The sequence below is a fragment of the Chelonoidis abingdonii genome, chromosome 1 (genome assembly GCF_003597395.2).
Source record: "Chelonoidis abingdonii isolate Lonesome George chromosome 1, CheloAbing_2.0, whole genome shotgun sequence".
In the NCBI taxonomy this organism is placed as follows: Eukaryota; Metazoa; Chordata; order Testudines; family Testudinidae; genus Chelonoidis; species Chelonoidis abingdonii.
The window spans coordinates 201,264,077-201,278,161 of record NC_133769.1 but is presented as its reverse complement, the minus strand read 5'-3'; the positions used below and the strand labels follow the sequence as shown (position 1 = coordinate 201,278,161).

The following is a 14,085-nucleotide window of genomic DNA, read 5'->3' as shown; positions in this document are numbered from 1 at the left end:
GGGGGGGGGTGAGCCAAGCATGAAAGCAGTAGTACTGTGTTGCCATTTTGATTGTCATTGAGCAAATTTGTTTGCCAAAAATGCTTGCTAAGAATCCTGAATTCAATTTCAATATTTTTTAAAAAAAAAAAATCAATATCTTAGCCAAAAACAGAAAATTAAGTTGTTGACAATTATTTGTGACAAGTTTGGTATGGGGAAGGGAGTGGACCAGTTTTCATCAGAGAAACAAAAAATGTTGACTGACTTTCCTATAGCCCTGTTACTGCTAAATAGAGCCTTCCAACAACTGTAATATGCTCATCTCCTTACTAGTGTATAGAGCAGGGGTCGGCAACCTATGGCACATGTGCCAAAGGTGGCACGCGAGCTGATTTTTGATGACACGCAGTGGTGGGCTGAATGGCTCAGCCCACCGCTGCTCTGGGATTCCGGCTGCTGCCCCATTGCCACTCGGGGTCCCAGCTGCCAGTCCCACTCAGCACCGCGCTGCTGGCCTGGAGACCCCCAAGGAACCCCAGGCTGGCAGCAGGCTGAGCAGGCCGGCGGCTGAGACCCCAGCTGAGCCACTCAACCCGCTGTCGGCCTGGGGTTCCATTCACTCAGCTGGCAACGGGCTGAGCGGGACTAAATTCAACGAAATAGGAAAACAAGAGCAACTAATGACAAAGTGCAAGAACCTAGAGCAGTGGTCCCCAACCTTTTTCGTCTGGCAGGCGCCAGACGAAGGACTGTGGTGGTGGATGAGCATCCGCCAAATGCTGCTGAAATTTGGCGGCAAGCAGTGTCATCCAGAGGCGCTTGGCGCCAAAATGCTGCGAATTTCGGCGACATTTGGCAGATGCTCGTCCTCCGGCCAGTATGCGGGTGCACTGAGAAGCCCTGTGGGCGCCATGGCGCCCGCAGGCACCACGTTGTGGACCCCTGACCTAGAGAGCCTCCTGAAGCACAGTGATCATTTGATTTAAATGGACTTGAACTGTACGAAGAATTGAGTTGTTGCCACATGCAAAATCAATGATGGACATTGTACAGTTTATTCATACCAGCAAACTTGCCACCATATTCTACTGACAATTCCTGTAACAGTAGCATCAGGAGAACGGAGTTTCTCAAACTGAAGCTCATTAAAAACTATCTCCGCTCTACAATGAGTCAGGAACACTTGACTGGTCTTGCTATTCTTCAATCAAACAAGACATCACTTTGTCTTTGTCATACGATGACATTCTTACTGATTTTGCAGCCAAAAAAGCCAGAAAGGTTGCTTTTAATTAAAAACTAATCCTTGTTTCAATACCTCTTCATATAAATTTCCAATAAAATGTTGACAAATTAAAAAAATTATATTATTTGCATCATTTTGTAAAAATCAGAATTTTTTCTATAGTGCTACTTTTTAGTGCTAATCCATCACCATTACAGTGTGCTTAATTAAGTTAAACTGGTTTTAATAACATGCATGTGGCAAGTTTTCCAATACTGTAAGCTTATGTTTTTGTTGCTAAGAGCAAGACAGGCACAGGGGCACCAGTTTAATAATCTCGCCTAAGGCACCATAAATCCTTAGGACACCCCTGACTGCCCCAGCACCAGCCACGCGGCGGAGCCGACACTCCACCCCCACCCAGGCCTGCAGTCTGAGGCGGGGCGGGGGTATCTCGCGCCCCCCTCCGCTTGAAGGCTCCTGAGCACTTATATAGATGACAGCAACGGCCCTGTCTAACTGCCTCGCGCACCCAGCGCCACGCGCAGCGCAGCTCTCCCTCTTGCACCTCCCCCCCCTTCTGGTCCCGGGCGGCGCAATGCGGAAGAGACGGTAGGACCAGAGCGGAAGTGAGGTAGCCGCTGTTGCCGGCAGTAGCAGCAGCAGGAGCAGGAGGCGTCCGTGGAGGTGGCGGCGAAGCCGGTGAGGGGCCGGGGCCGGGGCCGGGGCGCTGGAGGCTGCGCTGTCACTGGGGCCCAGGGTAGGGGGGAGGCGGCGCGGCTGAGCCCCTGGTGCGGCCGGCGCGGGGCTGAGAGAAGTGGCGCCGCAGCAGCTGCACAAGATGGTGGATCCTTGAGGATCAGGCCACACGGCTGGTCTGTCTGTCTGGTGGGGGAGGTGTTTGGTCCGTCCGTCCGTCCCCGGGGCAGGGGCTGGGCCGGGCCGCTTGTCTCCCAGCTCTCGGGTTTGCCTGTCTCTGCCCTGAGGGGGGGGCGGCTCTGCGTTCTCCTCCCCCCCCCCCGCGAGCTGTTCACCGCGCACGGCCCCGGGGCATTATCCCAGGGAGCCCCGAGGAGGCCGCGCCCGGGGTGACCTCGCCCGTGTCTCGTCCCTTCCCCTCCCCACCGCTGCCGTTCGTCCTCCGCGGCGCCTCTGGCACGGGGGTGGGGGGGAAATAATCCGAGCACGGCAGAGGGCTCTGTGCCCGCTGCGCCCCCGCCCCCGTGAGGAGACAGGTAAATATAGGGCCCTTTCTAGAGAACGGAATTGAGACATGGAGAGGTTCAGGCGGTTCTGCTAGGATAAAAGGTAACCCAGATGTTTTAAAAAGGCACGTTAGCTTGCTAGAATAGTGTTCTTTATTTTACTTTCCCTTTTTGTACCTTCCCCCTTTCCTTTTTGTTTTGTGTGATTAAAATTAGCCTACTGACTGAGTCCCCTTTTATTTATAGTTTCTTTAAAGCGAGTTTCATCTTCTGGTTTCTAGACAATTTCACTAGCCCAGTGTGCTAATGACTGAGTCATAGTAAATACTGTAGAGGAAGGTTTAAATCCAAACAAACAACAATATTCTGCATCCATTAAAATGGCAGTAGTGCCAAAAAGTTTTCTGTCACCACTAGGTTTTGTAAAAATAAACAGCTTTTGGGCTTAAACTATTGATAGTGTCCCTTTCCTCAGAGTCACTAATAGGTTCCATTTTTAGCTCTATCTGGGCTCCCAGTCACCTACTTTCATCATTAGGTAGTTGTCACTCTTTGCTTGTCTTGTCAAGGACTCCCTCTCATCCACATCCAATGAAGTGGGTATTCACCCACGAAAGCTCATGCTCCAAAACGTCTGTTAGTCTATAAGGTGCTACAGGACTCTTTGCTCCTCTCATCCAAGAAATCATAGTCTTTTAAATAATGTTTGTGAAATGGTTTTGTTAACTTGGTGAAATTTGCAAATGAGCTCTTTTAAAAGTTGCTTATTTAGGTGCTTATGTTCTAAAAAACAACTCATTGTAATGCTTGTCTATAAATATCCCTTCAATACATTTTTCTGAGCAAACTGAGCTTTATCCTAAATCATTCAGCCCTTGTGTGTGTTCTGTCTTCCTCATATTTCATGTCTTCACTCTTCTTCTCTACCCTACTTCCAATTAGATACTCTCTTAAAATACCTGAGTGAGGATAGGAATTGGGACTGTTTTGCAGTGAGAACCCTGAAGGTACAGAAGCTTTCACTAACATGGTCTTGTATTGGACAGGGCTGCCTCTGATAAAGGAAAAATGGCTTTCAGCAAAGGATATCGGGTCTACCACAAACTGGATCCACCTCCATTCAGTGTGATAGTGGAAACCAGAAATAAGGAAGAGTGCCTCCTGTTTGAGTCTGGAGCTGTGGCTGTCCTCTGTGAGTCAATATGTTTTATGAAGTACAATGTGAAAAGCTGACTGACATGAAAATGCATTCTATCAACTATATTTTTATTTATATTTACTTAACTTACAGAAGTTGAAGATGACTTGTTACATCACTTAGTCTGTTCTTTTCCCAGTGTTAGATTATTCTTTTATACAGTAACTAGTGTTCAGTCTGCTTTAAAATGAGTAAAATGGCAAGGCTTTTCTACCTGGTTAAGAGAGAATTATACAGTTTAAATGACTTTACTGTCAAAGTTTGTTGTCTGACATTTATCCTACATTTTTCCTGTATTTATTTAATTCTGTTACTCCTAGTTTATATTTTGTTCATCATAATATAAACTCCTCTTCCTCTGTATGTGCCATGCAGTTATTCTTCCAACTAATCAACTCCTATGTCCTCACAAAAATTCCATATTTCTCATTTTTGTTTATTTTCTAAATTGTTCTCTAATGGTTTTCATTTCTTAATCTTCAGTTTTGTTTGTATTATTGCTTTGTCTTGTTACTTTCTATAACAATATATTGTCCATTTCTATTCCTGAGGCCTGTTAAGAAATCACAAATGTGCAAATATGCAGTACATCTTAGATTACTAGTAAGTAAAATTTTTTTGAAGAAAGGTATTTTTACATAGCAGTCACTTTTATAAATAGTCAGTGAAGACTGTATAAAATGATCAGTTTAATTTTCACATGAAAATATTTACTGTTTTTGAATCACTTAATTGCTCACAAGCATTTGACATCTGCAGAGTGACATTCGATAGATGCAGTTGTAGGTCTGTGAGCCATTTCAAGGCCTCTTCTGTGGTGTGGTGGGTATCATCCAATTCACCTTTGAATCCATGTTTGGAGTACTGAATTATGATGTGTTTGACGGTTTGGATATTATCACCGCAGTTGCCTGAAAATGAGTCTTGAGTTTACACTTGTGCATCAAGTAGTTGTATCTTCCATGGTTTGTTCAGATACAGCTCAATGTGGTCGAAAGTCTGCATGGCAGGTTGAAATTGGGAGGGCGGCTTGTTGGGTCTTGGTTGAAATGAAAGATGGGGTCCAGATGCTTTGCCATTCCCAGGCTACATTCATAGACATGAGGTGGTCATGAGTTTTCATGATTTCAGGCATTATTGGGGTATTATCCATAATCTGCAAGATGGATGGTCTGGGTAGTTTTTGGTGCATTTAAGTTCTTGTGCTGTGGCTATATCTCTGTGGATACCTGGAGATTTGATGTTTGCTAAATAGAAAGCCATGGTAGAGGTGTAGAGTTCCTGTGATGATTAACCTGCCCATCCACAAGTTAGGTATGGAAACTTTTTGTCCATGCCAGTGCACAGTACTCTGCAACTAAGTATGCCAGGGCCAAAGCCAGTGTTTGTAGCACCGAGGCAGTTGATCCCCAGCTTGTTCCCACTAACTTCTGAATAATGTTGACGTGAATCTTTGCTTTAGAGGCTACTTTTTAACGGTAGTCATGAAAGGTGAGTGTGTGGTCAAGAATGACATTGAGATATGTTTGCTTTGCGTCATAATGCACAGTTTCACCACAAAACTCAACAGTTAGTGTTTTGTGTGATGCTGTTGTCAAGGTGGAAAGTAGAGACTACGTATTTGGTCTCAGCTGCAACTTGCCTCCATGATCTTAAGGTCAGATGTAAGGGTCACTTCAAATTCTTTAAAGCTGTGGGCCTGAATTGCGAGTGTCAAATCATCAGACCACACAAACTTCTGCGCTATTATTTCAGGCATATCGCTCATGTATACATTTGAACAGTGTTGGAGCAAGTACAAAGCCTTATGGTAACCCATTATTCAAAGTGAACATCTTGCTGGCTTGACTTCTGAGGTACAGTATACGCTCATGGTGTTCAGGAGTCTGAAAATCTGCACACAGGGGATCTCTTTGGCCAGCTTCAGTAGCAGACTGCCATATCCTAACAGTCTATCCTATCCAGGCTGCCATATCCTAACAGATTGATGAAAGCAGTACTGTTCTTGAGTTTTCATTGGAATATAGCTTTGATGTTTATAGTGAGGGCCAGGACTCAGTCACAGCAACTTCTGTGCATTCCAGCTTGCTATTTGGGTTGGTGTGCAACCGCTTGGGCCTTATTTGGTTTAGAATCATATGCTTCATCACCATGTAGGTGGTCCTCGAGAGAGATTAACGTGTAACTAGAAGGGTGATCTGCAGGCCTTCCAGGCTTTAGGAGTGCAATAACCTTGGCTTTTCTTCACACGTGGGATGTTGATGAAAAGTTGCATCATCTATTTCCATGCCAGTGAACTCAGGATGGACACCATCTTTTCCTGCTGCTTTTCCCAGTTTCTTGCATCGATCTCCTTACCTGTGAATGGTCCAGACCATTGGAATGCTGGAGGGCATGTGGATGTCACCTGCCAAAGTCAATGCTGGACTTGTTTGCGATACTGTTTGTTCACTGGCTGTTTTGATGTCCACAAAACTTTAGCAGTGAGAGCATTGACGTTCATCTGCAGCCTAGTGGCATGTGAGGATTTGCAGCCCCCAGATGTCACAGCAAGTTCTAGGCATGTCTGCTCAAGTGTATGAAGTTTAGACCTACGCTTTCAAGCCACTGTTTCTGCCTTGCTGGATCCAGTGATGCCAGGAGTACCTTTCCAATTTCTAGGTCTCTAGAATCATCATATTTGTGGAGGAGCTTGTGTTGCTCTGTACCTCTGGGGAACATCATGTACCCCCATGTTCATCCCTATAATATGGATGTGTGGTATCCAATGCAAAGTTTGTCATGTTGGGCGTCTTTGGAAGGCTCGTGATGCACTGAGTCCCGTTGTTATGGTAATGTTATAGGTTGTAATTTTATGTATACAGTTATGAGACTGAAAATATGTCCTCATGGCTTAAAACATGCCCAGGCAAAAACTCTCCAGAAGCAGAAGGGCAGTTCATGCCTCATCAGGGCCGTGTATGGGACAAGCCCAGCCCAGCCTCACAGGAACAAAGGACACTGGCCTAGGCAGCAGCAAAGGATCTGTTGGATTTTTGAGTGAGTCATCCCCCTTTCTCTTAGTTAGTTTGGGACTACAACGAGGTAATGCTCACCTGACTCTGCAAGGGAGTTGGGGGGCAAAGTGAAGAGGAAAGAAAGGACATGATAAAAGGGAGAGATGTTTGCCATGTGCGCTCGCGCTCTTTCACACATCTATCTACAGATACCACCACCAAGTGACTGAAGCACTGATCAAAGGAGAGAGCCTGGCTGAGCCCAGCTAGCCTGTGGTGAGAAGCATCTAAGTTTGTAAGGGCACTGAAACTGTTAAGATCAGTTTAGAATGCGTCTTGCTTTTATTTCACTTGACGAAATCCGACTTGTTGTGTTTTGACTTATAATCACGTAAAATCTATCTTTGTAGTTAATAAATTTGCTTGTTTATTCTGCCTGAAGCACTGCATTTGGTTTGAAGCTGTCAGACTCCCCTTGGGATAACAAGCCTGGTACATATTAATTTCCTTGTTAAATTGACAAACTCATATAAGCCTGCAGGGTCCAGCGGACATAACTGGACACTGCAAGACAGCATTTGCTAGGGTTGTCTGGGACCAGAGGTAATGGCTAATGTCATTTGGTTGCACAATCCAAGCAGCAGCTGGCCAAGAGTGCCCACTTGCGTAGCTGGAAGCAGCTTACATGCTAGAGGCTGTGTGTGAACAGCCTGGGAGTGGGGGCTCACAGCAAGAGCAGGGTAAGGCTGGCTCCCAGAGTTGAGGATTGGGGTGACCTAGCAGATCACTGATCCAGATAACACCAGGGGAACGTCACAGCACTTGGCTCTCTGCAGTCCAGCAAGGAGTGTGTGGCGATTTGAGTCCCTGGGGGATGTTCTTCTTTGTGGTGGAGATTAAGAGTGCAATAAAATGGTCAAAAGTCTTTGGCGTTGGGGAACTGTCAGAGATTGTTGTCCATGGTCATGTTCCAGCACAGTGCTGGATTTGAGTAGAGAACTGGGATTTGAATGCCAATATGGTTCAGTATTGGTCTGGGCTGGCTGTTCTGGAATTCACTGAAGACCATCTGCGATGCAGGTATTGGTATGTCTGTATCATCTTTAGAGATGAATGACAGGTCAGGGCAATATTGTCTACCCCATCTTGCAGAGGGGAAAGTGATGCACTGTTTTGCATCAAAAAGGAGGCGCATATCATTTGCCGATGCCTAGTGTGTCAGTTCTTCACCTGCCATGCTGTTTGCTGAATAGCCCCATTGTGTGTGGTGACTATTAAAATTGCCCATAACTACAGCAGGGTTTAGTGCATTCTGCAGAGGTGGTTGAGGCCACTGTGCACCAGCCTCTTATAGTGTCAAATTTAACTGTGTTCATATTTGAATAATTAAAAAATAAAATGCACTAAACATAAAATAATTCATCCTTGCAGCAGTCCTTGTTGCCTTTTTAAATTAAACTCAGTACTTTCAAGCTTCTGATATTCTGAAGAAATGCTTAAATTCAAATTTAGTCAAATCTGAAATTAAACTATCAAATCAGTAGTTTATTGCTGAGTAGCATTACAAATTCGCAAACTTAAAATGTCGTCATTTTTGCCATCTCTGGCAGACATCTCCATTGTGGTACAATGTGGTTAGTCTTTTAGTGTTTTTCTCAGAAAGTGATTCCCTCTTGTAAGTAGATGTTTCATATTTATTGAGTTTCTTCCCTGTCAGCTCTGTAGACACCGAGAGAAGACATAACGGTAGGGCAAGCTCTGCCACTTTAGGCACTCGTCCCTTCATAACATTCCAGTAAGCGTAAAGATCCAGTGGGCTCATGTTGAGAGCTGCGCAGAAACACCAACCATTGTTCACACAGATCTGGTGAGGGATGAGAGGTGGTCGCTTGCTGTGCTGATCAGTGTTTCGTTGTGTGTCTGGAGTCTGCCTGGGACCTGCAACTCCTGGCATGAAACTGACACCACAAGGAACTTAGTTCTTAGAAGCTGCCCTTAAATCCCAGATGCTGACTCTTCTCCCTGAACGCCTGCATTCCCTCGTGGCCCTCGTCCTCTGAAACCTCCTCCCCACGACTGTTGGTCTCTTACCTCCAGCAGCTGCGTGTAGCTCAGGCCTGGTCTACACTACGCGTTTAAATTTAATTTAGCAGCATTAAACCAGTTTAACCCTGCACTCGTCCACACAACGAGGCCCTTTATATCGATACACAGGGCTCTTTAAACTGGTTTCTGTACTCCTCCCCGATGAGAGGAGTAGCGCTGAAATCGGTTTTGCTGTGTCGGATTAGGATTAGTGTGGCCGCAAATCGACGGTATTGGCCTCCAGGTGCTATCCCACAGTGCAACACTGTGACTGCTTTCCAGAGCAGTCAATCTGAACTCGGATGCATTGGCCAGGTAGACAGGAAAAGACCTGTGAACTTTTGAATTTCATTTCCTGTTTGCCCAGCATGGAGCTCAGATCATCACGGGTGGCGATGCAGTCCCAAATCCAAAAAGAGCTCCAGCATGGACCGTACGGGAGATAGTGGATCTGATCGCTGTATGAGAAGACAAATCTGTTCTATCAGAGCTCCGTTACAGAAGACGAAATGCCAAAGCATTTGAAAAAAATCTCCAGGCTATGATAGAGTCCACAGCACAGTGCTGTGTGACAAGTGTAACGAAAGCCAAAGAGTCAAATGGACGCTCATGGAGGGAGGAAGGGGATACTGAGGACTCCAGCTATCCCACAGTCCCCGCAGTCTCCGAAAAGCATTTGTATTGTTGGCTGAGCTCCCAATGCCTGTATGGTCAAACACATTGTCCGGGGTGGTTCAGAGTATATCTCGTCAATTTTCTCCTCCCTGAAAGAAGAGGGGGAAAAAATCGTTTCTTGACTTTTTTTCAATGTCACCCTATGTCTACTGCATGCTGCTGGTAGACGCAGTGCTGCGGCACTGCACAGCAGCATTTCCCCTCCCTTCCCCGATGGCAGACGGTACAGTGCAGAAGGACTGGTAGCCATCCTCGTCATCATCCCGTGAGCGGTTCTGGCTGTCGTCAGGTGAGGTCGGCTGGGGGCGCCTGGGTAAAAATAGGAATGACTCCTGGTCATTCCCAGCAGATGGTACAGAATGGCTGGTAACCGTCTTCATCGTAGCAACTGGGGACTGAGCTCCATCAGCCCCCCACCCCCCTTATGTCTAAAGAAAAGAGTCCAGGCAGTACAGAATATCATAGCAGCTGGAGGCTGCTTCCCCCTCATTTTATCTTACTAAAAAGTCAGTGTTTCTTATTCCTGCATTCTTTATTACTTCATCACACAAATTGGGGGACACTGCAACAGTAGCCCAAGAGGGTTGGAGAGGAGGGAAGCAACAAGTGGGGTTGTTGCAGGGGCACCCCCTAGAACGGCATGCAGCTCATCATTTCTGCAGGATCTGACATTGACCAGCTGTGCTGTCTGGTACACTGGTTCTCTAGTACACTTTCCCCATATTGTAGGTAGGACTGACTCTATTTTCAGATACAACATAAAGGAGGGAATGACCCGGGGTGGGGAGTCATTCCCGTTTTTGTCTTTGCGCCCCTGGCCGACCTCAGCGAAGGTCAGCCAGGAGCACCCATGACAGCAGCAGACAGTACAGAATGACTGATAACCGTCATCTCATCGCCAATTTACAATGGCATGGCAGACGGTACAGAACAACTGATAACCGTCTCTGCTATCTTGCAAGAGGCAAATGGAAGTTGCTTCTGCTAGTAGCGCTAGGTCACTACCAATTAAGCTAGCTCTACAGTTACCTCGATTTGAGTACGTGCGATGTCCAGCGTTGCAATCTCGGTGACATGCAAAAGGCAAACGGGGCCTCCTATTCATCTCCACCACTAGGAGTACGTTAACTTACATACGACCCTGGCGTCTGCCAGGCAATCCAGGGAGGATGGGCGCAAAATGATTGTCTGTCTGCCAATTGGCTCATTCCTTCGTTTGAGTCGCGAGGATAGGCCGGATCATGAGCTTTGTTTACGGCACGCTAAGCTCAACACATACTACTTCCAGCCCGGTATCCCCTCGGCCCAAACACTATGTATTTTGGCACCATGTGCATGGCATGGATCGACGAGCCAGAATTTCGCACTGTCCTTGATCTGAGCCACAGCCGCTAGATTATTACAAAATAGAAATTGGTAATTTTCCTTGGAGATGGGGTCAGAAAAAAGATTCTGAAGTGATATTTACAAATAAATGTTACAGTAGAAACTCACATTTGACCTTAACTTTTGAGCACATTTTAATGTTGGAGGTCAGGTTTTCTGAAAAATTTGGGCACCTATTAAGATATCTACGTTTTGAGTACCCAAGAAGAGGGCGTGCAAAATCATTAGATTACTTAAAGATTATTTAGGCCATACTGTACCTTGTATAACATATCAATTCTATCACATTTCTGAGGATGGTGACTTTCTCATTTAATTTTTCATTATTCACCTAAGTTTTCATGTTACGTTGTTTCTGCATCTCACTATATAGTAAAACTTCTAAATTTCATATGATCTCTGGTTCAGTTTCGCTTGTCTATGGGAAAGGCGTTATTTATAGAACCTAGGAGTGGAAGGGATCGTGAGAAGCTTCTGGTCCAGTCCCCAGTGACTCAGGCAATTTACTAGTTTTAGCAGAACCATCCTGAGCAGGTGATTGGTAGGTTTTTAAGCAGTTAGACGATGAGATTCCACAACACCCTAGGCAATTTACTTCCAGTGTTTAACTACTCTGACAGTTAGAAAATTTTTGCTGTGCTAATGTTCAACTAAACCTCCCTTGCTGCAATTAAGGCCATTGCCTCAGAGGTTAAGAAGAACATTTTTTCTCCCTCTTCCTTTTAACAACTTTTATGTATTTGAAAACTGTATCATGTTCTCCCTCAGCTTGTTCTTCTCCAGGCTTAAACAAAACAAATTTTTCTAGATTAAAGTTTTCTAGTCCTTTAATCATTTGTTGTTCTCTCTGACTCTCTCCAATTTGTCCAATCTTTTTCCTGAAATGTGAGCCCAAAAACTGGACATAATACTTCAGCAAGGGTATTGATCTCTCACTCATTAAATCAGAGGAAGGAGTTCCTTGGCCTTTAAAAGAACTGTTGTGATTTTCTGCTATATTTAATAGTAGTGTTACAGTGTTAATATGTGATTCTTTATGCAATTTACTGTAGACTTGTGTATGTATTAGTGTCAAATAAAAGGTTGCCTCTGTTAGAATCAGTCGAGATTGTTCACACAGCATAGTAGTACAGACTTATGACAGTATCAGCTATGGTAATATTATATGTTCCTCTGCGTATCCTAATATTTAGAGTTTGGAGGTAGGGAGACCAAGAAATATTCAGGTGAATCTTTGTGTATCCCACTCAGCTTATTTGAATGATCAGACTGGACACAACCATATTAGACTGTGTATTTCTGTTTATCCGCAGTTACTTAAGCTTGAAAATGTCTCTGTTTTGTTGATTCAGAAAAATGATTTTTTTGCAGGTAGTAAGGTGGCCCAACCCAGCGAGAAGACTTGAGCCCAAGCTAAGGGGCAATATTACCTTTCTCCGGGGAGGCAGTGCTGTTTTTATAATTTACAGTGCTCGATGACCAAGGTAGGAACAAGGTTGGATTTAATTTTAGAAGTTTTGATATGCAGACGTGAAGTTGTGTGCCTCGTTGGCTTGATAATAAATGCACAAAACTGCTTGGCTTAGCTAAAGGCTTTTTAGGTGGCTTTGCTCAGAAGAGGGACTTGTAAATATCAGCATTGCAGGGTCCATATTTGTCTAGTTTCTACCTACTTGTCTGGACCTCATCACAGTAGCATCTGCAACATTTAATTGATTAACTTCACAACTCTCCGTGAGACTTGATTGTAAGTTCTTTTGAGGTGGGAGACCCTTTTTTTCCTTTTTTTGGTTCCTAATTTTGGTTTTTGTTAAACAACATGCAGCACCATCGCGGTCCGTAGTCCATGATTGGGGCTCCTATCCTCTACTAAAATACGAATCAAATAAAATAAATATTTAACGGAAAATATTTTCCCCATTTATATAAATGAAAACTTGAGGCAGGGCAGGTTTAGAGTGACTTGCCTAGGGTCCACATAGCAGTTCTATGACTGAGCTTAGGCATTGAACCCAGGTCTCAAAATATCATGCTTATCCATTATTAACTGTCCCTCCTACAATGATTTCGTCAAATCTTCCATAGCAAATGTTCTCTGTTTCCAATAAAAATATGTTTTCCCTAACTGGTCTCTTTCAAACTCAACCTGCTAGTTAGATAATCAACGTGGCTCTTTCCTTATTTTACATTACCAGCTATGAGGTATAGCGCTTCTTATTAAGCCCTTATTGTATAGTTATACCCTCCAGTGATGGCTGTTGCAATTTCATTTGCCTTCAAATTAATGATGGATAAGACAGAGTAGAATCCAGCAGTCTCTCTTAGCTGTTTGGCTCTACTATCTAACAGGTGTGAAAAGAAATAAATCTTTGTTTGTCACTGTAGAATAAGATGACATTTACTTTGAGTGGCATAAGACGCACATCTGGTGAAAGAGATGATTCAGTTTTTACCCGGACATTTTTAATAATAGAGCAACACATTTGAAAATAGATAGCTCCTCCTCATTCAATAAATAATCAAAAGGCCCATGGTGTTGCTAAAGCTTCTTAATCAGTTATGGAACACTACTCTGTGAAATAAAAATTGTTTGAATTTGTTCAAACTCTTCATTTGTCAAACCAACTCTAATGATTTTATAGTAATCAGAAAAGTTTCTTCCAGACTGGTGCCTGAGATCGGACATCTCCTTCCAGCGTAAAATTCAATAGTTTCTGTAGTCTGTAATACCAGTTTTGAACTGTTGGTGTTTTGGCCTAGTAAATCCTTTGTTGGAGATATAAAAATGTGAATTATTTAGAGACGTGTCTCAGAATTCTTGACTGGAAGCTTATGGTGTTGCGATATAAATGAGGCTTATTTTGGCTGCAGAAATCCACTATGATGATGCTGATGATGGAAAGAACCCATTTTACTATGAGACCCTAGCGAATGTGCAGGGCTGATGCGTTAGGAAAGACATCTTCATATTTGTAAACTGAGCACCATCTTTTAGTTGGATTTCAATGACCAAACCACGACATGGGCCCCAAAATGTACTGTTTTAAAAAATTTTTCAGTGTAGAACTACATTCAATATTGTCTTTGTTATTCTGCGGACAAAAATTCCTCTTTATTATTAAGTGGTATGGGAGTTTGCTGGGGAAAATAATAGACAAGTAGGACTGAGGAAAACTTTGTTTCCAAATTGTTTGGAAGTTTGATTGATGCTTTTGTCTGCCAGTCATGGAATTCATTTAAAACTGACAACACTCCGAGTTGCAGAAACTCATTTGTAGTTTAAAAACTCTTATATATTTGACTGTCTTTTTAAATGGATGGTTATGGCTTTGC

The 14,085-nt window shown here is 44.0% G+C and overlaps 1 protein-coding gene across 13 annotated transcripts in view; it reads left to right on the top strand.

The window, feature by feature from the left end:
- The first annotated feature begins 1,804 nt into the window (after window positions 1-1,804).
- Window positions 1,805-14,085, top strand: part of SYNJ1 (synaptojanin 1) — a 145,589-nt gene continuing 133,308 nt past the window's right edge. For 9 of the 13 annotated variants that reach the window (XM_032794935.2, XM_032794933.2, XM_032794930.2 and 6 more), the window contains exons 1-2: window positions 1,828-1,909; window positions 3,459-3,604. In XM_032794935.2, the coding sequence (XP_032650826.1) occupies window positions 3,481-3,604 (124 nt within the window). In that variant the 5' untranslated portion in view covers window positions 1,828-1,909; window positions 3,459-3,480. Of the gene's footprint in view, window positions 1,910-2,011; window positions 2,083-3,458; window positions 3,605-14,085 lie in introns of those variants that run through there. The other 4 variants (XM_032794934.2, XM_032794940.2, XM_075073445.1 and 1 more) reach the window with 3 other exon arrangements.